This window comes from Anomaloglossus baeobatrachus, chromosome 4, assembly GCF_048569485.1.
Source record: "Anomaloglossus baeobatrachus isolate aAnoBae1 chromosome 4, aAnoBae1.hap1, whole genome shotgun sequence".
Classification (NCBI taxonomy): Eukaryota; Metazoa; Chordata; class Amphibia; order Anura; family Aromobatidae; genus Anomaloglossus; species Anomaloglossus baeobatrachus.
The window spans coordinates 275179401-275205205 of record NC_134356.1 but is presented as its reverse complement, the minus strand read 5'-3'; the positions used below and the strand labels follow the sequence as shown (position 1 = coordinate 275205205).

Genomic DNA, 25805 nt, shown 5'->3' with positions numbered 1-25805 from the left:
ATCTGTATGACTAAATTCCCTGCCTTACCAGCCCTGTACAGTCATGGCCAAAAGTTTTGAGAATGCTACAAATATTAATTTTTACAAAGTCTACTGCTTAAGTTTTTCTAATGGCAATTTTCATATACTCCAAAATGTCATAAAGAGTGATCAGCTTAACAGCAATTACTTGCAAAGTCAATATTGGCTAAGAAAATGAACTTCAACCCCCAAAACACATTTCAACATCATTGCATTCCTACCTTAAAAGGAGCAGCTAACATTGTTTTAGTGATTGTTCCATTAACACAGGTGTGGGTGTTGATGAGGACAGGGCTGGCGATCAGTCATGATTAAGTAAGAATGACACCACTGGACACTTTAAAAGGAGGCTGGTGCTTGGTATCATTGTTTCTCTTCAGTTAACCATGGTTATCTCTAAAGAAACACGTGCAGCCATCATTGCTCTGCACAAAAATGGCCTAACAGGGAAGAGTATCGCAGCTACAAAGATTGCACCTCAGTCAACAATCTATCGCATCATCAAGAACTTCAAGGAGAGAGCTTCCATTGTTGCCAAAAAGGCTCCAGGGTGCCCAAGAAGGACCAGCAAACGCCAGGACCGTATCTTAAAACTGTTTCAGCTGCGGGATCGGACTACCAGCAGTGCCGAGCTAGCTCAGCAATGGCAGCAGGCTGGTGTGAGTGCTTCTGCACGCACTGTGAGGCGGAGACTGCATGAGCAAGGCCTGGTTTCAAGGAGGGCAGCAAAGAAGCCACTTCTCTCCAGAAAAAACATCACGGACCGACTGATATTCTGCAAAAGGTACAGGGAGTGGACTGCTGAGGACTGGGGTAAAGTCATTTTCTCAGATGAATCCCCTTTTCGATTGTTTGGGACATCTGGAAAACAGCTTATTAGGAGAAGAAGAGGTGAGCGCTACCACCAGTCTTGTCTCATGCCAACTGTTACGCATCCTGAAACGATTCATGTGTGGGGTTGCTTCTCAGCCAAGGGAATCGGCTCACTCACAGTCTTGCCTAAAAACACAGCCATGAATAAAGAATGGTACCAGAATGTCCTCCAAGAGCAACTTCTCCCAACTGTCCAAGGGCAGTTTGGCGCCCAACAATGCCTTTTCCAGCATGATGGAGCACCTTGCCATAAAGCAAAGGTGATCACTAAATGGCTCATGGAACAAAACATAGAGATTTTGGGTCCATGGCCTGGAAACTCCCCAGATCTTAATCCCATTGAGAACTTGTGGGCAATCATCAAGAGACGGGTGGACAAACAAAAACCAACAAATTCTGGCAAAATGCAAGCATTGCTTATGCAAGAATGGACAGCTATCAGTCAGGATTTGATCCAGAAGTTGATTGAGAGCATGCCAGGGAGAATTGCTGAGGTCCTGAAGAAGAAGGGTCAATACTGCAAATATTGACTTGCTGCATTAACTCATTCTAACTGTCAATATAACCTTTTGGTACTCATAATATGATTGCAATTATATTTCTGTATGTGATGTAAACATCAGACAAACAATTAAAAACCAGAGGGTAACAGATCATGTGAAAATATAATTTTGGTGTCATTCTCAAAACTTTTGGCCATGACTGTATAATGTTACTTAGGATACCGTAACACTAAACGACGTACCAGCTATTCCAACCACGATACGACCTGGTCAGGATCGCTGGTGCGTCGCTACATGGTTGCTGGTGAGCTGTCAGGCAGATCTCACCAGCGACTCCTCTAACGATGCTGCGCTTGGTAACCAGGGTAAATATCGGGTAACTAAGCAAAGCGCTTTGCTTGGTTACCCGATATTTACCCTGGTTACCAGCGTAAACCGCTTAGCGCTGGCTCCCTGCACACGTAGCCAGGGTACACATCGGGTTACTAAGCAAAGCGCTTTGCTTAGTTACCCGATATTTCACCTGGCTACGTGTGCAGGGAGCCAGCGCTAAGCGGTGTACGCTGGTAACCAGGGTAAATATCGGGTAACCAAGCAAAGTGTTTGCTTAGTTACCCGATATTTACCCTGGTTACCAGCGTACGCTGCTTACACAGTCGGTGCTAGTTGGTCTCCCGCCGTAAAACACACCAATGTGTGCTGCACAGCAGGAGACCAACCAGGGCTGTGGAGTCGGTAAACCAAACCTTCGACTCCGACTCCTCAATTTCTCTTGCACCGACTCAGACTCCTACATATATTGCTTATAGTTAGGTGAAAAATGTATTGTAATACATGAACATGTGTATGTGAACATCAGACATTTAATAATTTATGATACAATAATGAAGATATTTGGATAGAACATAAAATATAATTTATTGGAATACAACTTTAGCACACAAACTGTAAAATGTGTATATGTGTATATATGTATGTATATATATATATATATATATATATATATATATATGTATTACATATTTACAATTTTAGTTTTTTGTGTTCTAAGGTTGTATTCCAATAAATATATTTTATCTAAATATCTTGATTATTGTATCATAAAAATAATTAAATGTCTAATGTTCACATTGTACTACAATAAATTTTTCACTTAAATATAAGCATTATACTAAATATTATTTAGTAAAATATTCAGCACATTCTGCATTGCACTCCTGTCCCCAATTTATTATATATTTTAGGAGTCGGAGTCGGTGCATTTTATACCGACTCCGACTCCACCAAAATGAGCTCCGACTCCACAGCCTTGAGACCAACGAGCAAAAAATGAACCAGAAGAGTGTAACGATCAGCAATTTCACAGCAGGGGCCAGGTCGCTGCTTAGTGTCACACACAGCGAGATCGCCAATGAGGTCACTGGTACGTCATAAAACCTGTGACTCAGCAGCGATCTCGCTATGTGAGAAGTACCCCTTAACTCAATATTTCCAAAAGTATTTATAAGCAGTTGTTTCCCTATGCTAATTAGGGCTTTGGCTAGTCAATGGACCTTTAGTTTGCCCAGACTAGTCGGTCTACTTAGCATGTTATCACACAGCCGTGGGCGTGAAGGCATGATTTCCATGAGCCAGTGACACTGCCAACTACTAGAAATCTAGCGCATGCTCGTGGCTCATTTCAGCAGCGTCATTGTACCTCTGGAGCCGGGTGTAAGATTCCGGACTTCAGAAGGGCAAACTGCACATGATCGGAACAACAGCTTCTGCAATTCTGATCATGCACAGTGCGCCTCTCTAAAGTCCGGACGTGTGTACCTGGCTTCAGAGGCGCAAGGACGCTGCAGAAATGAACCGTGCACATGCGTGACATTTCCTGGAGCTGGCAATGAACCCAGCTAGTGAAATTATCGCAGCCACAGGGGCGTGATAACATGGAAAGAGGGCTGACTAGGCAAAGCCCTAATTAGCATAGGAAAAACAAAGCTAATAAATACTTATTTTAAACAATGAGTTAAGAATTTAACATTATACAGGGCTGGTTAGGCAGGAAATTTAATCATACAGATATGAATGCTGCTGCGTTGGAGGGCATAGGAGACTTGACAGGTTCCCTTTAAAAGCGACTGTCACCAGGTTTTTGCCATCTAATCTGAGAGTAGTATAAAGCAGGAAAAGAGGCCCACTTACTGCGCTGTATAGTGTAATTTATATAAAATCACTGTTTAATTAGCAGGAGATTATCATTAGAAGACTACTTGGCTTTCTGCCAGGTAATCCAGCAGATGCATGAGCTTGTTATAACCCTGCTCTGCATTCAAATACGGTAACTGCTAGATCTGCATCCGAGAAAGCAGTGAGAAAATGACAGCAAACAGCTCAGTAAGTGACATCGCTGGGATCAGGGTCTCTGTCTCTACATTATACTGCTCTCAGAAGGGGGAGCAAAACCTGGTGTCCCTTTAAGCTTGTCCATCCAAGACAGGAATGGAATTACTTTTTACAAAAAGCAGAGGCTACTGGGATATCAGTAGACCAAGAAAGTTTGATAAGTACTTTCTGGCTGGGATGAAGATCCTGACTTTTGCTTTAAAAAGCATATTTACTTAACATGATTCAATAGAATGCAAATTTTTTATGCGGAAAGTAGGCTATAGGGGATTTAACTTGTGACTTTACCATGACCAAAACATCAAGCAGCACCATTTTTTATATTAAAGTCGTTAGATATACTTTTTCATCTGACGTAAAAGTGGAAAGTTGTAACTCCGTGGTAGGTGATCAGGTGGAGGAGGCACGCAACGAACCAACAGTCAAGAAACTGTTGTGCACACAATGAAAAATCCTGAGACAGTGAGGATTAAAGAAAAGAGCTGTTTTCTAGCTTTGACAACCCCAGTTGAGGGCTAGATTCTGACTATTAAGGATCAGACAGCTCTATGAAAAAAGAAAAAAAAAAACGGGCCAGTGATTTCTGAAAATTGAGGATGTGAGTGACTCATGTGGTTGTGTACTCTTTCACATAGAGAACGGGTGCCAGAGTGAAGTGTATTTATATACAGTACACTAGAGTTGAGCGCGGTTCGCGATTCGAGGTTCTCCAGTTCTAGGCTCGAGTGATTTTGGGGCCTGTTCTAGATCGAACTAGAACTCGAGCTTTTTGCAAAAGCTCGATAGTTCTAGAAACGTTCGAGAACGGTTCTAGCAGCAAAAAAACAGCTAATTCCTAGCTGGCTTTCCGCTGTAATAGTGTAAGTCACTCTGTGACTCACACTATTATGACATTTCAGTATATAGTGTGCGTGAACAGCGCCTTCAGATCACTCCTGTTTGTATAATGGCGATCGCCATTTTTTTTTTTTTTTCCTTGTCTTCCTTCCCTAAGCGCGCGCGTCTTGTGGGGCGGGCCAGAATGTCAGCCAATCCCAGACACACACACAGCTAAGTGGACTTTTAGCCAGAGAAGCAACGGCATGTGTGATAGGATGTCATTGTCACATGTCCCTGCATTATAAAAACGAGTATCTGCCCGTCCGGACGCCATTATCTCTTCTGTGTCCTTGGTGTCAGACATCACTGGCGCAGCTCCGTCCTGAGTCCTATCGCCGATACTGCTGTGTGCGCTCCATACACAGCGCTGGTCAGCTTAGGGATAGCACTTTCCATCAGTCCTTTTAAGGGCTCGTACCGGCAGGGTCAGAGCCATAGGTGACAGGTCCTGAAAACAGCGACAGCGTCTGTGTAGCAAAGGTCAAGGATTTCCTCCCTGCATTTCCCCATTAGGAGGGAATAGAAAGGCAGGCTTCCATTCCTCTACCCAGACCCACAATCCTGGCACTGTACCCTCCTGTCCTCTGCACACTCCAACTCATTATAACTAAGCCATTATACTAGCAAACACTCAGTGTACCTAGTGGCATCCTAAACGTGGCTATTGGAGTTTGCTATAGTCCCACTAGTGCAAAGACATTTGCAGCACCTCTGCCTGCATTGCACACTCCAACTCATTATAACTAAGCCATTATACTAGCAATTTTTGCTGCCAGTTTAAGGGCCGTAGTTGCATTGTCAGGGATAATTATTGTTGTTTATTCTGCTGTTAATAAAGCTAGACCACCACTGCAATCTACACCACCTCTCAATTTTTACTACCACATTTTCAGTGCACAATCTTGTCACAATCAACATGAGTGGCAAAATGACAGATGCTGGTGGAAAGGGGAAGAGGCGTGGTGGAAAAGGCAAAAAAGGTTTTGTCCGTGGGCAAGGTGGCAAAGCTCCATTATCATCTGCTGAAGATAGAGCATCTACCAGCAAAAGTAAGATGTCTACTACTTACCGTGGACAATCCGATGTGCTCCCTTTTTTACCGACACGAACAACAGGAACAAAGGTAGATGATGGCCAAAAAAGGAAAATGCTTGAATGGATCTCAAGTGGTCCAACAAGTGCTCTCAGCCACTTCAAGTACCGCATCCAAAAAACACCAGTCCTCTGAGTTGTCATCCCAATCAAACTTGCTTTCTCCCAGCTCTGAAGTCTCCATCAGGCCTGCACAGTATGGTGGAACTGAGATGGCTGAGTCTGCAGAGCTGTTCAGTCACACTATAGCCTGGGAATCAGAGGTCTGCTCCCAAGCTACAGTGAGTACAGAACAGGAAATGGTCTGCAGTGATGCCCAGAACCTTTGTGACTCTGATTCAGGCCGTGAGGACCAAGTTTCTGAGCATAATGTTGACCCTTTGTCACAAACTATAACACCTGTGGTTATAGACAATGAGGAACATACTGATGAAGATGAGACGCAGATACCCGATTGGGATGACAACTTAAATATTCGGTCAGGGCAAGAAGAGGCTCGGTCTGAGGGGGATGGGAGTGCAAACACAACAATTGATGATGAAGTTCTAGATCCCACCTACTGTCAACCCACAGTCAGGCACTCGAGGAGGTCAACAGAGGTGGTGGAGGAGGATGCAACTGATGACGAAGTTACCTTGCGCCTTCCTGGACAGAGTCGGAGTACTGGTAGCACATCTACAACTGCATCCTCAGCCACCACTCTGCCTCTGAGCATTATTCGGGGTGGATCAACAGGTCGCATGGCCTCTAAGCCTTGCCTAGCCTGGTCCTTTTTTGACATAGAAAAAGATCGCCCAAATTATGTGATCTGTAAAATTTGTCATGGTTCTCTTAGTAGAGGTCAAAACCTCAGCAGTTTGACAACTTCTTCCATGAATCGTCACATGAATAAATATCATATGGCCCGGTGGGAAGCTCACCGTGCTGCAATGCGGCCTAGCGGAGCGAACCATCCACCCCCTGCCCCTTCCAGTGCATCCGCGCGCTCGTCATCTTCTAGGACTGTGGGGACAGCTGTCACACCTGGTTTTCCACGCACAACTTCCACCACTGTAACCGCAACAGGCAGTTTGCTTGGTAGGTCGTCAGTTGGTTTGGAAGGGGAAACAAGTGAGTGTGTACAGCTCTCTCAGACATCGATAGCACCAACGTTGGATGAAGGCAACATCATGTCTCCGCCAGCACTTTCCTCACAAACCTGCATTTTTCCAGGGGCACCCTACTCAACACCGTCTACACACAGCAGCCAGATCTCTGTCCCTCAGATGTGGTCAAATAAAAGGCCACTTCCTGCGACCCATGACAAAGCGAAGAGGTTGACTCTATCCCTCTGTAAGCTGTTGGCTACCGAAATGCTGCCTTTCCGCCTAGTGGACACACAGGATTTTAGAGACCTTATGTCTGTTGCTGTGCCCCAGTACCAGATGCCTAGTCGCCACTACTTCTCTAAGAAAGGTGTGCCCGCGCTACACCAGCATGTCGCACACAACATCACTGCTTCCTTGAGAAACTCTGTGTGTGAACGGGTGCATTTCACCACCGATACTTGGACCAGTAAGCATGGACAGGGACGTTACATGTCGCTGACTGGGCACTGGGTAACTATGGTGATAGATGGTGAAGGGTCTGCTGCACAAGTCTTGCCGTCCCCACGACTTGTGTGTCAATCCTCTGTCTGTCCAAGTTCCGCCACTGCTTCTGCATCCTCCACCTCATCTGGGTCCTCCACCTCCGCCCCAAGCCTACCTGGTCAGGCCACCAGCGTTCTCACAGCGCAAAAGGAATCACGCACCCCTCATTACTATGCTGGCAGCAGAGCGCAACGGCATCAGGCGGTCTTTAGCTTGACATGTCTTGGGAATAAGAGTCACACAGCTGAGGAGTTGTGGTCAGCTCTGCGGTCCGAGTTTAATAAATGGTTGTCTCCACTCAACCTGCAGCCTGGTAAGGCCGTGTGCGACAATGCTGCAAACCTGGGTGCGGCCCTTCGCCTGGGCAAGGTGACACACGTACCTTGTATGGCTCACGTGTTGAACCTTGTCGTCCAGCAATTTTTAACACACTATCCCGGCCTAGATGGCCTTCTGAACAGGGCACGAAAACTGTCTGCTCACTTCCGCCGTTCAAGCGCCGCAGCTGAGCGACTTGCATCGCTCCAGAAGTCTTTCGGCCTGCCGGTTCATCGCCTGAAATGCGATGTGGCGACACGCTGGAATTCAACTCTCCACATGTTACAGTGCCTGTGGCAGCACCGCCGAGCCCTGGTGCAATACGTCATGACGTATAGCCTGGGCCAACGAGATGCAGAGGTGGGTCAGATCACCCTGATGGAGTCGTCTCAGATCAAGGACCTATGCACCCTTCTGCAGAGTTTCGACATGGCGACGAATATGTTTAGCGCTGACAATGCCATTATCAGCATGACGATTCCAGTCATTTACATGCTGGAGCACACGCTAAACACTATTCGGAGTCAGGGGGTGGGACAACAGGAAGGGGATGAACTACAGGAGGATTCATATGCGCAAGACACAACAACATGACCAAGGTCCAGACGTTCATCATCACCAAGGCGGCAGGCATGGGACCATGGGGGACAGGGATCAACAAGGGCGCATGGTAGCAGGCGAGATGTTGAGGAAGGTGCAGGAGAACATGAAGAAATGGAGGACGAACTGTCCATGGACATGGAAGACTCAGCGGATGAGGGAGACCTTGGTCAAATTTCAGTTGAAAGAGGTTGGGGGGAGATGTCAGAGGAAGAAAGAACGGTTAGCACCTCTATGCCACAAACACAGCGTGGACTTGGTCCGCATGGCTGCGCAAGACACATGAGTGCCTTCTTGTTGCACTACCTCCAACATGACCCTCGTATTGTCAAAATTAGAAGTGATGATGACTACTGGCTTGCCACACTATTAGATCCGCGGTACAAGTCCAAATTTTGTGACATAATTCCAGCCATAGAAAGGGACGCACGTATGCAGGAGTATCAGCAGAAGCTGTTACTCGATCTTAGCTCTGCTTTTCCACAAAACAACCGTGCAGGTGCAGGGAGTGATTCTCCCAGTTGTAACTTGCCAAACATGGGACGGTCTCGTCATCTTCAACAGTCTACCCGTACCAGTAGGACTGTATCTGGTGCTGGTAACAGCAATTTTATGGAATCTTTTCATAATTTTTTTAGACCCTCTTTTGCAAGGCCACCAGAGACAACAAGTCTGACACATAGTCAACGGCTGGAGAGGATGATACAGGAGTATCTCCAAATGAACATCGATGCCATGACTTTGCAAATGGAGCCTTGCTCCTTTTGGGCTTCAAATCTAGAAAAATGGCCGGAGTTATCCAGTTACGCCTTGGAGAGTTTGTCGTGTCCAGCTGCCAGCGTTGTTTCTGAACGTGTCTTCAGTGCTGCTGGGTGTGTGCTGACAGATAAGCGCACGCGTCTGTCCAGTGACAATGTGGACAGACTGACGTTCATCAAAATGAACAAGTCATGGATCCAGAAGGAATTTACTACCCCTGTGTCATCCTGGGGAGAGTAAATGCTTGTGGATTTGGAATGTGCTTGATGCAAATCAAAACATCCTGTTTGCAACTAGGGCACAACTGCTGCCACTGAAGGGGTGGGTGTGTGTGGGGCCCAATTTTTGGAAAAAAGGGAGACTCCGCTTGGAGTTACCCTTGCTTGCTGTGTTTTTAAAAGAAGCCAAGATGAACAGAGCTGGGATCAGGAAAGACTTTGCTACCTACCCCGGTGTCATCCTGGGAACGGTTAAGTATGGCGTATTTTTGAATGTGCTTGATGCAAATCTAGCTGTGAAGTGTACAACTGGGGCACAACTGCTGCCACTGAAGGGGTGGGTGTGTGTGGTGCCCAATTTGTGGAAAAAAGGGAGACTCCGCTTGGAGTAACCCTTGCTTGCTGTGTTTTTAAAAGAAGCCAAGATGAACAGAGCTGGGATCAGGAAAGACTTTGCTACCTACCCCGGTGTCATCCTGGGAACGGTTAAGTATGGCGTATTTTTGAATGTGCTTGATGCAAATCTAGCTGTGAAGTGTACAACTAGGGCACAAGTGCTGCCACTGAAGGGGTGGGTGTGTGTGGGGCCCAATTTTTGGAAAAAAGGGAGACTCCGCTTGGAGTAACCCTTGCTTGCTGTGTTTTTAAAAGAAGCCAAGATGAAAAGAGCTGGGATCAGGAAAGACTTTGCTACCTACCCTGGTGTCATCCTGGGGACGGTTAATTATGGCGTATTTTTGAATGTGCTTGATGCAAATCTAGCTGTGAATTGTACAACTGGGGCACAACTGCTGCCACTGAAGGGGTGGGTGTGTGTGGGGCCCAATTTTTTGAAAAAAGGGAGACTCCGCTTGGAGTAACCCTTGCTTACATTGTTTTTAAAAGAAGCCAAGATGAACAGAGCTGGGATCAGGAAAGACTTTGCTACCTAACCTGGTGTCATCCTGGGGACGGTTAAGTATGGCGTATTTTTGAATGTGCTTGATGCAAATCTAGCTGTGAATTGTACAACTGGGGCACAACTGCTGCCACTGAAGGGGTGGGTGTGTGTGGGGCCCAATTTTTGGAAAAAAAGGGAGACTCCGCTTGGAGTCACCTTGCGGTGTTTTACATGATTTTAGAAGGGCGTGCCATGCCTATATCTGTGTGTCCTCCTCTTTTTCCTTGTCCAGCTGTTTTGTTTTCGCATGAGTATATGTCCTTGTCACTTTCCCATGTGTTTGTGTTGTGTTGTGAGTTGTTTGTCACCTTTTGGACACCTTTGAGGGTGTTTTCTAGGTGTTTTTCTGTGTTTGTGATTGCCTGCCATTGTTTCCTATGCAGTTAGAGTTCGGTTCGTCGAACGTTCGACGAGCCGAACTCGAACGGGAGCTCCGTTCGGCGAACCGACCTCGAGCCGAACCGGGACCGGTTCGCTCATCTCTACAGTACACTTGTGCATGGTGCAGTTTTATCTTTCACATTGATCATTGGCCCATGTACAGTGGGTACGGAAAGTATTCAGACCTCTTTAAATTTTTCACTGTTTCATTGCAGCCATTTGGTAAAATTCAAAAAAGTTCATTTTCTCTCATTAATGTACACTCTGCACCCCATCTTGACAGAACAAAAACAAATGTAGAAATTTGTATTTTTTTTTTAAACAAGAATAACTGAAATATCACATGGTCATAAGTAGACACTCATATTTAAGTCACATGCTGTCCATTTCCTTGTGATCCTCCTTAAGATGGTTCGACTCCTTCATTGGAATCCAGCTTGTTTAATTAAACTGATAGGACTTGATATGGAAAGGCACACAACTGTCCATATAAGACCTCACAGCTCACAATGCATGTCAGACCAAATGAGAATCATGAGGTCAAAGCAACTGCCCAAGGCGCTCAGAGACAGAGTTGTGGCAAGGCACATATCTGGCCAAGGTTACAAAATAATTTCTGCAGTACTCAAGGTTCCTAAGGGCACAGTGGCCTCCATAATCCTTAAATGAAAAACGTTTGAGACCACCAGAACTCTTCCTAGACCTGGCTGTCCAGCCAAACTGAGCAATCATGGGAGAAGAGCCTTGGTGAGAGGTAAAGAAAAATCCTAAGATCATTGTGGCTGAGCTCTAGAGATGCAGTAGTGCAGTAGGGAGATGGGAGAAAGTTGCACAAATTAAACTATCACTGCAGCCATCCAGTGGTTTATGGCAAAAAGGCCCGACGGAAGCCTCTCCTCAGTGCACGACGTATGAAACCCTGCATAGAGTTTGCAAAAAAAAAACCCTTGAAGGACTCACAGACTATGAGAAATAAGATTCTCTGGTCTGATGAGACGAATATAGAACTTTTTGGTGATAATGCCAAGCAGTATGTGTGGAGAAAACCAGGCACTGCTCATCACCTGCCCAATGCAATCCCAATAGTGAAACATGGTGGTGGCAGCATCATGCTATGGGGGAGTTTTTACACTGCAGGGTCAGGATGACTGGTTGCAACTGAAGGAGAGATGAATACGTCTAAGTACAGCGATATCATGGAAGAAAACCTCTTTCAGAGTGCTCTCGATCTCAGACTTGGCCAAAGGTTCACGGTCCAACAAGACAATGACCCTAAGCACACAGCTAAAATAACAAAGGAGTGGCTTCAGAAGAAACCTGTGACCATTCTTGACCGGCCCAGCTAGGCCCTGAACTAAACCCAAATGAGCATCTCTGAAGAGACCTGAAAATGTCTGTCCACCAATGTTCACCATCCAACCTGACGGAACTGGAGAGGATCTGCAAGGAAGAATGGCAGAGGATCCCCAAATCCAGGTGTGAAAAACTTGTTGCATCATTCCCAAGAAGACTCATGGCTGCACTAGCTAAAAAGGGTGCTTCTATTCATTACTGAGAAAAGGGTCTGAATACTTATGATCATGTGATATATTTCAGTTTTTCTTGTTTAAAAAATTAGCAAAAATTTCTACATTTCTGATTTTTTTCTGTCCATATGGGGTGCAGAATGTACATTAATGATTAAAAAAAAAAAAAATGAACTTTTTTGAATTTACTATATAGAAGCAATGAGAGAGTGAAAAATTTAAAAAGGGGTCTGAATACTTTCCGTACCCACTGTAAAGACTCTCTGGTGTGCACAAGCACAAGGGTTTTTAATGGAGCAATGTGCGGTCAGATGAGCACACGGACCGACAAGGATGCTGCACCCTATTCATATCTATTAATGGACATATAAAATCATATATTAGAGGAATTCAGGAGGATTATGCTCCACTTATCGTCACTTCTGAACATTAAAATTGCAACACCAAGAAGACAAAGTCATGGAATTATGGACATAAAATGATGGGCATGATAATGGTATACAAATCATAATGAATGAATGCACTTTTGGGCATGCAAATCAGCAAGATGCTGACCAATAACGTCCCAGATGTGCTCGATAGGAGACAAGTCTGGAGACCAAGGTAGCACATTTAGACCATGCCGGCTGCTCACCATAGCACAAGCAGCCGGGTTTTGTGTTAAACAGCTACTAGGACATTTTCATGTCCCCTCTTCATGGTATTGCCTACACGGTCTTCAGACCAACCTGCAGGTGTAATTGAACCTCCATTCCAGCCACTATCGCAGTCTTGCTCTATACCATAATAGCCTTTTAAGGTTCTGTGTGCACTGGGAAAACGTGTTTCTTAAGTAAAATACACACCCTCTGGCAGAATTCCGCACCTGCGGCAAAAAAACCCACACCAAAGATGCACCCAAAATCCGCATGCGGTTTTGCCATGGTTTGGTGCAGTTTTTCCGCGGGTTGGTCCCTGTGGTTTTTATCCATTTATTGGCAGAACCGCAAGTACCTGCGGAAATTAAGGGACATGCTGCTACTTTTTGCTGCAAAAATTCTGCCGCAAAACCTGTAGAGAAAAAAAAAAAAAAAAAGTGCGCACAGCATTTTGGATTTGCCATAAACTTTGCTGGGGGAAGGACTACAGGAAGGTTATGAACAAAAACCGCACCTTTTCGGCAGCAAAAAAACCCCACCAAGAACCGTAGTGTGCACAGGGCCTAAGAGTGGTAGTGAGGGGTCAATAAAACACCAGTAGCTGGATATCTGGCTCATAGCCCATTGTTGTACGACTGACTAATGATGGTTTGTGAGGACACTGACGCCTTAGGCATGGTATGGGACATCCAATATCACTTGCTGAGCAGAATGCATTACTACACGCCAGTCTTCCAAACTTTTGACAGCATTGGGTCAGTGCCACAGAAGAATTCAACAGGGAATGTTACACTGGTCCTACTGCCGGGATTATGGTGGGCTGGCATACCTCCTCCAGTTTTCATTCCAGGTATAGCTCCGCAATACATAGATTTGGTCATAGAATGAGTGGTCCATTTCACCAAAGTGTCCCAGGAGATGACATGACACCAGGCTACATATTGCTCATGCTACTATGAGCAGCCTGCGTTGCTGAAACGTGCTACCAGGGCCTGTAGCACCTCTGGACTTGTCTCCCATGAAGCACATCTAGGATGTTATTACGCAGAAAACCATTAATAATCTCATTGATAGCAATACATGCACTAAAACACCTTGGTATACTATGTGTGGTGCTCATACTTGACACTGAATGAATGATACATTCACATTTTTTTCCATTATGAACACTAGAACTACTGGACTCATGACACCTATATAGAAATACATATTGCAAAGTAGTCAAAATGACTACCTCAGTAGTTCTAGTGTTAAAAAGGGACCAACCAGCAGGATTTTCCTATATAAAGTAAAGCCAGCCCTATACTGGCTTTAGGATGCTGAACATAAGCATAGCTTTTGTTCAGAGATTGGATGTTTTATTTCAGAAATACAGTATGTGCAAGTAAAGTTCCAGCAATGCACTGTTATTTGATTGACAGGGGCAGAAATATGTTTGGCAGCTCTTGCTATCTAATTCCACCTGTCTGCCTGCCTAGTCTTCTTCCCCATCACCGGCAGACGTTTATTCTGGCGCGTGTGCAGGATTCCTTTGTAAGTATTGTGCGGCTTATGTTCTTCTGGGAGCTGTTTTTGGGGGGGCGGTCCCTACTTCTGTTGTGACTGTCTGCGATCACAGCGAGAGCAGAGGATGCAAGAGCGCATGTGCCACCCTCACATAGTACATATGACAGTCCGATGCAGGAAGACAGAATGTTCACAAAGATGGCGCCAGAAATAGCTCCAACATAGAGAAGAGTTTTCTGCAATGCTCACAAATTTTACTGCACATGCGCCAAAATTAATTTCTATGACGGCGACAGGGGGAGGAGAGCCAGCAGACAGACAGGGGCGGAAATAGATAGCAAGACCCGACCCACATATTCCAGCCCCGGTTGCACCTGTCAGTCAGCAGTACATTCCTGGAATTAACACATTTCTGAAATAAAACATCCAATCTCAGAACAAAAGCTATGCATACATTCAGCATCCTAGTGCCAGTAAAGCACTGGCTTAACTTTATATTGGAAAATCCTGCTGGTTGGTTCCCTTGAATGTTTTTCACAATTCCATGACTTCCTTCATGACGTTGCAATTGCAATAGCGAGCAGTGAATATTCCTCAAATTCTATAAATCCACACTTTCTCATAAGGAATCAGCAATGACAATAGAAATAAAAAGGCTGCGCAGCAAGTCTTTATTTTACGGGATACTCATGGCATTTTATGAGAAACCTCCGAGAGATCTGATGCAACTCTGAAAACATAAAAATGTCTTGAGATTAATGCTGCATGCATATAATAGTGCACTACTCAACTGAAAGGTAATAGAACAGCAAAATAAAACAATTCTACAAAAAAAAAAAAAAAATATAAATAAAAAAAAATATAAAAAAAGAACCATATTCCAAATTCATAAATAGAAGAACTTTATTAGAAGACTTTATGAACCCGACCCCAATTTCATCCTGTAACTGTAACTTTCTGGTACCATCCAGCATATGTGAGAAGCAGTGTCTGCATTGCAGCACCCTTCGGTTTGGCAGAAGTACTTAAGACCTTATATATTCTAGTTTTTATATGACAATTTCTACAAATAAGTGTGTTCAATCCAAAAAGAAAAAAAAAATTCCAGTGCCAAGTCTTGTAATTGATCTCACACAGTGAACACACATTGTGGTCACATTGGGCTATGGTAAGACATGCAAATAAGCACATTATAATTAATCTGCTTCCCTTAAAAAAGGAATTCATAAATTTTCTTCTTTTAAATAATTAAAAAAAAAAAAAAAAAAAAGTAAAATGTATGTATAGAGACATTAATACAGTAATCTGTCCTCGGTCAAAGACCATGTGTAGTGCATAAGACATTGTATTATTTAGTCTAAAGTACTGGATATGCCCATTAAAATACATTTCAAGTAAAAATAAAAAATTAAAAAAACCCTTAAACACATTCACAGTTGACCATTTAATTAAATACATCTTTAGATAGCTTAAAAATAAAATGGGTCATTTCATCCATTTTGACGTGATAACAGTGCAACGTGAAACGACACCGCTATCCAGGCTTTCCCCTGATATTCAGGTAACAATGACAAAAGGAAAAAATAAAAACACGTGTCTGAGCAAATGGATATAGTTCTACAACCCAACCCTTCAAAATTAGGGTCTGCTAACTCTAAATCAGCAAAAGCCATTTTCTCAGATTATAAAAGTGTCCCTTAAATGATACGCAGGGATTTCTTATATGTGATTAACTGACAAAACCCCCACATCTTTAGTGTCCCACATTCCAGATGTGAAGATGATATTAGAAGCCAAGGTTTCTCTACTTACGAGATGAAGTGGTAAAAGTACAACCTGATGTCTGGCCACTAGGAGTCGCTCTATCCATGTGTCATCAGTAGCACTAGCTATATGCACCAGGTCACAATGCCGAGATAGGTAAACAAGAAACCCAAACGTAGTGACTGGTCGTAAACATAAGAAAACGGAATATTGTACAATACTTCTTAGGCTAGGTTCACATTAATACAGCGCTCTCTGGCGACCATTCCCACAGGAACCTGCCATAGCCCTGACGGAGCCATTCACATTGATGAAGTCAAAGGAGTCACACTAAGGCTGCTTTCACACATCCGTTTTTTGCAGTGCGACTCAAAAACCTATGCAACGGATGCCGCGAAAAAAAACTGATCTGCTGTATACGTTTTTCCATGCGGCCCGTCCGTTTGACGGATGCGGCTTGATACTGAGCATGCGCAGTGCAAAAAAACGTATCCGGCTGCCGGATGCAATTTTTGCCGCAGGGCGCCACATCCGGCATCCATAGGCTTGCATTGTAAGTCACGCCGGATTCGTGCCAGGCAACGTTCCATCCGGCTGCCGCATGGGCTAAATATGCCGCATCTGGCAAAAAACGGACGCAATGCAAGGCCATGTGGCACAATACGGCGCTAATGCAAGTCTATGCGGAAAAAACGCAAACGGTGGAAAAAAAACCCCAAAAAAAAAACGGTTGCGTTTTTTCTGCAAAGCGCCGTATTGTGCCGCACTGCAAAAATTGGATGTGTGAAAGCAGCCTATGGCATGCGTCCTGGCAAACCAGGTTTTGTGCACATCTAAAAAAGATGAATACGGCCAGGAGTAAGGCTGCGTCCTCAGTGACTGTTGGCTTCAAATCAAGTGAACGGCTCTGTTGGGTTCCCATCAGAATACAGCTTTTTAGGCATTCCTAGAGAAACCCTGCCGGAGACCGCTGCACGAGTGTGACCAAATAATGACAAAGCTAAAATACAGTAACACAAATAACAGCCTGTGATCCGATTGTTCTTTGGTTTTCTCAGAACATGCCCTATTCATGCACCTCTCGTATTTCTGAGCACCCTACAGTCTTCCCATTCCGTCTACCTTATCCACCACATTCGTACCCTCTGGAGCGGGGTGATTTCCAGAGCGGTCCTTATAGTATCTGGCAACCTTGCACCATCTGCCACCCTACTTACAGTAAACCAATACATACCGTCTTGTAACCTACTTTTCCCATCTCATCCATTATGTATCTGAAATGTGGATTTTTCCTCCAGTCATTACAGAACATTTAAACATCTTTACCTACAAAAATAAAGCCAACTTCCCTGTTCTCTGCATAGCTGTTGGTCTTCACACTTCCCTTTAGCCTATCTGCTGTCCCTCTGACACATACCCTCACAACCCTATGGGAGCGTCAGAGTACCCCAGCTTATCTGTGCCTCCAGGATCATCACTTGCTGATCTGCTCGCTGGACTGAACCATCACACGACCTTCATGAATTCTTGCGAATCTTCAGGTGCTGACCTGAATCAGCCCAACTCTATATCAGACATTCGTCACAAAACATTTTTTTGAAAAAAGAAAAAAAAAAAAAAAAAGTAGAAACAAGACCCTTAAATAAAATCCTGATGTGTAAAACAATCATTTTTTGTCAGACTTAAAGCTTGAATAATTTATAAGAAATAAAATTTAAATTTAAAAAAAAAAAAAAAAACAACAAAATCTAAAAAATGATTTTGATATTTGGATTGTCTGCAGCAAAAACCACATGTTCAGTGGCAGCTTCTATAGTCCCAGTATAAGTCAATCCATCATATCCATATGGCCAGTTTACGACAAGCCACACGAGTATCTTCCCATGGCCATGTTCCCTTGCAAGCAAGTCTCCCCTGGACAGAGCCACACATGTGCCATTGCTCTGCCATACTGCAGCACACAGGTCCTCGTGGCCGTGGCCCTAGCCAGGTTTGCGCACTCCGCTCAGCGCTTCCTCTAGTTTCTCCTTGTAGCATGAATAGCGTCGCTTCAAGCTCTGCAACTGTTCATCTTCCTCCTTGTCCAGGATGCGCAGGAAATTCTGCAGTTCTGGTATTGTGAAGGCTTCCCACTGCAAAAAATAAGAAAAAAATACATAAACTTGTAGAACCCATAAGACAGTTTGCTGGGTTCATCATTACGATAGAAAACCACAGACGTTTGTCTACCCAGACGACGCTAATGCATTTCACTATCATATTACAAAGTGGCCATTTAAAGGGTTTGTCCCATGAACAAAGAACATTTTAAATCAATAAATCTTGGAATAATAAGTTCCACAATTTTCTATGTGACATGTATCCCTGCTATGTACTGTGTAACGGCTGCCTCTGACTATGCGTGAGCATGGAGGCACATAAACACAGTTCCTGGCCAGGGGAGGAAAAATAAAATTATTATACAGGGGCTCACAGTTGCTGCATTCTGTGAGGTAAAACATTTCCCTACTGTTTCTGCCACGTCTCCAGTCCCCTGAGCTCATCATACATCAAGTCAGTAAGGTAGGAGCTCGAGCTGGCTTGATTCATAATGAGCAGAGTGCTGGAGACATGGCAGAAAGAAATGTTTTACCTCACAGAAAGCAGCAGCTGCGAGCGGATGCTCTAATGTCTGCATAATCTATTGCCTCTTCCTCCCCAGCACAGGAGATGTGGTATGACCAGATTATGTCCCTGTACGGTCAGACATGACTATTACACAGTATATAAGATTATCTCAAAACAGAAACCTTTTTTTTTTTTATTAAACACATCCAAATGTGGGATTATTATTCCAAGATCTAGTAATTAAAGTGTACTTTGTGACTGGCACAACGCCATTAACCCCTTCAGCCCCCCGGCACTTTCCGTTTTTGCGTTTGTTTTTGCTCCCCTTCTGAGAGGCGTAACTTTTTTATTTTTCCGTCAATCTTGCCATATGAGGGCTTGTTTTTTGCGGGACGAGTTGTACTTTTAAATGAAACAATAAGTTTTACCATATGGCAGTGATGGCAAACCTATGGCACGCGTGCTGTCGCCCGATCCTGCAGTTTTGGTCTGCTAGTGCAGTCGCGCCGGCAGATCAAATTTGTGTTGGAGCGGAGGAGACATTTCTCCTCCGCTCTGACACTCCTCCTCTCCCAGGCTGCAGGTGTGTTGCCTAGGAGACGGAGGAGCGGCGCCGTCTGCTGGCCGCGTGGGAACTGAGGACCCAGCAGCGCGCAGCGGGGGAGCGTGTGCAGGTAAGTTGTGTGTTGCGCTTTTTCTTTTTTTTTTATAACTCGTGTGCAGCTGTGCCAAGGTGGGGATGGGGGGGCAGCGCCAGCATGGGGTGGGGGAACACACATGCCAGCATGCATGGGGTGGGGGGGGAACACACATGCCAGCATGCATGGGGTGGGGGGGAACACACATGCCAGCATGCATGGGGTGGGGGAACACACATGCCAGCATGCATGGGGTGGGGGAACACACATGCCAGCTTGGGGTGGGGGAGGGGGAGGGGAAACACGCATGCCAGGATGGAGGAAACACGCATGCCAGGATGGAGGAAACACGCATGCCAGGATGGAGGAAACACGCATGCCAGGATGGAGGAAACACGCATGCCAGGATGGAGGAAACATGCCACGATAGGGTACATTTAGCAGGAAGGGGTACATTTACCTGGATTGGGAACATTTACCAGGATGGAGGACATTTACCAGGAATGGGGTACATGCCGGGATGGGGAAACATTTACCAGGATGGGCAATATGTCAGGATGGGGTACATTTACCAGCATGGGGGAACATGCCAGAATGGATAACATTTACCAGGATGGAGGACATTTACCAGGATGGGGCCGTGATAGCGACAAATATACTAGAATGTAGGAAATATATATCAGGATGGGGGACATGTTTACCAGGAAGTGGCCGAGGAAGGGGACAGAACTACACAATGAAAGGGGAGGGGAGCCACTCGTACGTCTTTATGGGATTTCAAGATGTTCAGACTTTGAAATGTAGATGTGGATTACAGGGTGACATCTGATTGCATTCCAGGCTAAAATCTCTAATATGCTGCAATTTTTTCCAGAAAGATCAATCCAACTGCTGTGTCTGGAAAGGGCAGGGGCTCAGCTTCAATGTGTGGTAAGCATGCATGAGCGTGATGCCTCCTGCTGAGGAGAAGAGAAGACGGCAAAGGTAAGGTTACAATTAATTATTTACATAATAGGATTGGTTGGCACTTCGGAAAAAAAATTGGGTTTAGGGCTACAGTTTGGGCACTCGGCCTGTAAAAGGTTCGCCATGACTGCCATATGGTGTACTGGAAAACATCAAAAAAATTCCAAGTGTGGAAAAAACTGCAAAAAAAAAGTGATGGCAGAATAGTTTCTGGGATGTTTTATTCACCGTGTTCACTATATGGTAAAACTGAGGTGTGGGTATGATGCCTCAGGTCAGTGCGCGTTTGTAGACACCAGACATGTATAGGTTTACTTGTATCTAAAGGGTTAAAAAATTCACAATCTTGTCCAATAAAAGTGGCGTACGTTTTGCGCCGTTTTCCGAAACCCGTAGTGTTCTCATTTTTCGGGATCTATGGCTCAGTGATGGCTTATTTTTTGCGTCTCGAGCTGACATTTTTAATGGTTAAATTTTTGTGCAGATGCTACGTTTTGATCGCCTGTTATTGCATTTTGCGTAAAACATGCAGCGACCAAAAAACGTAATTTTGGCGTTTGGTAAACTGTGTAGCGGCAAAAAAAAAAAAAAAAATCCAATCAGATTAATTGATTTATTTTGATAAATCGGGCATTTCTGAACGCGGAGGTACCAAATGTGTATATTTATTTTTTAACCCTTTAATTTTCAATGGGGGGAAAGGGGGGTGACTTGAACTTTTAGGTTTGTTTTTTTTTTTTAAACTTTACTTTTTTTTATTTTACTAGTCCCGCTAGAGGGCTATAGCGATCAGCAATCCGATTGCTCTGCCCTATCTGCTGATCACAGCTATAAACAGCAGATATGATCACTTCCCGATTCATTCGGCTCCGGGTCGAGTGAAAACGAAAGTGACTCATAGCTATAGGCGTCATCACATGACCCTGTGATACCATGGCAACCACCGAACGTCACGTGATCACTCACGTGACATCCGGTGGGGGCGGCGGTAAGTGAAAATCATGGCCGCACGTATATAGAGCTCGCTGCCAGACTTTGGCAGCGAGATGTAAGGGGTTAACATGCAGGCACACGTCAGCTGTTAAAAACAGCTGATAAGCGCGCGGATCGCTGCATCCTGCCCGCGGCAGGGGGCGGGGCTTAAAGTCACATGCTCCATGACGGATATATCAGTCAAAGGTCGTGAAGGGGTTAATAAGCTGATTTATATTTGGACTGCTAGAGAACCTTGTTCATTAAAGGTGCAGCTACATTTTGTTTTGAGGAGCAAAAGGCCACACAAATAATTTGCATTTACTCACCATGACATCTCCAGTTTCATGTTCTCTTAGGACAAAACTTAGAGTTTCCAGATTGGGTCCGGCTACCAGTCGAAGATAGAGTGGATGCTCTCGGTCAGACAACCTGCACATGTAGACTGGGAAGGAGAGACATCCGACATTAGGCCTTTATTTTAATCCTACCAAGATTTGGGACTAGAATGAGGAATTCAGGACGTACAGACAATGTGTGAGAAACTACCTATTTCGTCACCACCACTTTAGCCAAGAAGGTGATTATGCAAGGGGGTTTGTGTTTATAACGCAAGAGGCAATGAAGTCACTCTGAAATAAAGGTTAAAGTGAAAATACAGGATTTTGCCACCAGAGAGCAGCATGATGTGAGACAGAGACCCTGATTCCAGCAATGTGTCACTTACTGCTTGCTGTGGTTTTGATAAACTCTGTTTATCAGCAGGAGATGGTCACTAGAGCACTAGTAACCCTGCTGCTATATAGTCTTCTATATTCATGAGCTCTGCATAGCCCCACCCTGTCACTGATTGGCAGCTGTGTACACTGCACATGGGCAGAAAGCTGCCATCAGTGGTGGGGGTTATATACAGAACTCAACATTCAGAGAACTGGTGCAGCAGATTAAACATTTTATCAAAATGACAGCAAGCAGCTCAGAAAGTGATCTCTGTCCCAATATTGTACTGCTCTTCGATTAGATCGCAAAAATCTGCTGACCGTGTGATCGTTTTACTCTAAAACCTGCATAAATACAGATAGTCTCCTGAAGGACCATGACTGATTTCAGTTATCAGAACTCGTGCATTGAGCAATTCTGTTCATAGGCGACACCTGTTCTTTCTCAATTTCCCCAAGCCGAAAAAAATGTGTGATAAGAAAAAGATAGTTCTAAAAGGGTAGGAGTACATTACTACAGTTTTGCTGAAATGTGAGATAGGAATGTGAATCCTGCATTCTGGACTTAACCGTTAAAGTTTTATTCAATAAATCAATAGTGCACATGAAAATAATTTTGTAGTATATCTTATCAGACAAATCTGCTTCTTTCTCCGCCAGGATTCATCAGTCATTATCAAAATTCCCAATTCTGAGGAAAATCTGTATTCAGTGAGGGGTTTCTGACTACTGAGATAGGAGATGCCACTTGTCAATGATGAGATTCTATGATGATGGGGGGAGCCCGAGGCAGAGGTGGGGAGCCCGAGGCGGGGAGCCCGAACGCCAACCTCTTCCACTTGCATAGAATCTTATCAGTAACAGCTGCCATCTCCTCTCTCAGTAATGGGAAAGTCCTCACTGAATACAGATTTTACCTCTCAGAATTGAGAATTTTGATAATGACTGATCAATTCTGCTATAGAAAGAAGCAGATTTCTCTGATAAGATATATTACAAAGTTGCTTATTTTCATGTGTACTATTAATTTATTAAATAAGTTAAACTAACGATTTTGCTTTAAGGGGGTATTACTAACTCAGTGAGTGATACATATCAGTAGAAAATGCCATCACTTAGTAGGTGGCTGACCTCTGGACCACACTAAATCCTAAAAATTAAATGATCCCTTTCAGTTTTTCCTCTGTGGCAGCAGAACTACCGTATTTTTCGGACTATAAGACGCATTTTTTCCCCCAAAAGTGGGGGGTGCGTCTTATAGTTGATTGTAGGGCTCTGGGGAATGAGGGTGCTGCGGTGGAGCGGGTAAATCGGCAGCACGAGCAGGCTGCAGCAGTACCTGCCGTGACCACATGGACCTGCTCATTTAATATGCACGCCCATCATCCCACCCATCATCTCTCAGCGCTGAAGCCAGCACTTACAGGTGGGCGGGGTGATGGGCAGGGAATGCGTGCATATTAAACAGCCTGCCTGCATGATCACCCCTGGCAACTACAGCCTGGAGTGATCATGTGCGGCTGTATTCACTGCCCCCCGCGTATCATCATCATCAGTGCGGGGAGCAGTGAATCAGTATAAGTCACCGGCCACGATCCCTGCAGCACCACGATCGTCTGTCTGTCCCGTCGGCGGCTGTGTGAGGAGACTAGCGGTGCGCACAAAAAATGACGTCATCGCTGTGAGCACGTGTCCACACGCAGCCGTTGCCGGCACAGACAGGAGGACATCACGATGCTGCAGGGATCGTGGCTGGTTCCACACTCCAGCGCTGCTGCTGACACAGACGGAGGAGGAGCGATACTGCAGGGAGTGAGGTAAGGTGAGTAAGAACGTTTATTTTTTTTTTTTTTATGTGCCATAGGTTGAGGGCATATGAGCAGGATGGGGGCATATTATGAGCAGGATGGGGGCATATTATGAGCAGGATGGGGGCATATTATGAGCAGGATGGGGGCATATTATGAGCAGGATGGGGGCATATTATGAGCAGGATGGGGGCATATTATGAGCAGGATGGGGGCATATTATGAGCAGGATGGGGGCATATTATGAGCAGGATGGGGGCATATTATGAGCAGGATGGGGGCATATTATGAGCAGGATGGGGGCATATTATGAGCAGGATGGGGGCATATTATGAGCAGGATGGGGGCATATTATGAGCAGGATGGGGGCATATTATGAGCAGGATGGGGGCATATTATGAGCAGGATGGGGGCATATTATGAGCAGGATGGGAGCATATTATGAGCAGGATGGGGGCATATTATGAGCAGGATGGGGGCATATTATGAGCAGGATGGGGGCATATTATGAGCAGGATGGGGGCATATTATGAGCAGGATGGGGGCATATTATGAGCAGGATGGGAGCATATTATGAGCAGGATGGGAGCATATTATGAGCAGGATGGGAGCATATTATGAGCAGGATGGGGGCATATTATGAGCAGGATGGGGGCATATTATGAGCAGGATGGGAGCATATTATGAGCAGGATGGGAGCATATTATGAGCAGGATGGGGGCATATTATGAGCAGGATGGGGGCATATTATGAGCAGGATGGGAGCATATTATGAGCAGGATGGGAGCATATTATGAGCAGGATGGGAGCATATTATGAGCAGGATGGGAGCATATTATGAGCAGGATGGGGGCATATTATGAGCAGGATGGGGGCATATTATGAGCAGGATGGGAGCATATTATGAGCAGGATGGGGGCATATTATGAGCAGGATGGGGGCATATTATGAGCAGGATGGGAGCATATTATGAGCAGGATGGGAGCATATTATGAGCAGGATGGGAGCATATTATGAGCAGGATGGGAGCATATTATGAGCAGGATGGGAGCATATGAGCAGGATGGGAGCATATGAGCAGGATGGGAGCATATTATGAGCAGGATGGGAGCATATTATGAGCAGGATGGGAGCATATGAGCAGGATGGGGGCATATTATGAGCAGGATGGGGGCATATTATGAGCAGGATGGGGGCATATTATGAGCAGGATGGGAGCATATTATGAGCAGGATGGGGGCATATTATGAGCAGGATGGGGGCATATTATGAGCAGGATGGGAGCATATTATGAGCAGGATGGGAGCATATTATGAGCAGGATGGGAGCATATTATGAGCAGGATGGGAGCATATTATGAGCAGGATGGGAGCATATTATGAGCAGGATGGGAGCATATTATGAGCAGGATGGGAGCATATTATGAGCAGGATGGGAGCATATTATGAGCAGGATGGGAGCATATGAGCAGGATGGGAGCATATTATGAGCAGGATGGGAGCATATTATGAGCAGGATGGGAGCATATTATGAGCAGGATGGGAGCATATTATGAGCAGGATGGGAGCATATGAGCAGGATGGGAGCATATGAGCAGGATGGGAGCATATTATGAGCAGGATGGGAGCATATTATGAGCAGGATGGGAGCATATTATGAGCAGGATGGGAGCATATTATGAGCAGGATGGGAGCATATTATGAGCAGGATGGGAGCATATTATGAGCAGGATGGGAGCATATTATGAGCAGGATGGGAGCATATTATGAGCAGGATGGGAGCATATTATGAGCAGGATGGGAGCATATTATGAGCAGGATGGGAGCATATTATGAGCAGGATGGGAGCATATGAGCAGGATGGGGGCATATGAGCAGGATGGGGGCATATTATGAGCAGGATGGGGGCATATTATGAGCAGGATGGGGGCATATTATGAGCAGGATGGGGGCATATTATGAGCAGGATGGGGGCATATTATGAGCAGGATGGGGGCATATTATGAGCAGGATGGGGGCATATTATGAGCAGGATGGGGGCATATTATGAGCAGGA

At 45.0% G+C, this 25805-nt stretch overlaps 1 protein-coding gene across 4 annotated transcripts in view; it reads right to left on the bottom strand.

Annotated features, from left to right (window-relative positions):
- Window positions 1-15161: 15161 nt before the first annotated feature.
- Window positions 15162-25805, bottom strand: part of RASSF3 (Ras association domain family member 3) — a 293192-nt gene continuing 282548 nt past the window's right edge. For all 4 annotated transcript variants that reach the window (XM_075344850.1, XM_075344851.1, XM_075344852.1 and 1 more), the window contains 2 exons: window positions 21553-21668; window positions 15162-18172 (listed from right to left, as the gene is read on the bottom strand). In XM_075344850.1, the coding sequence (XP_075200965.1) occupies window positions 18023-18172; window positions 21553-21668 (266 nt within the window). In that variant the 3' untranslated portion in view covers window positions 15162-18022. The remainder of the gene's footprint in view (window positions 18173-21552; window positions 21669-25805) is intronic.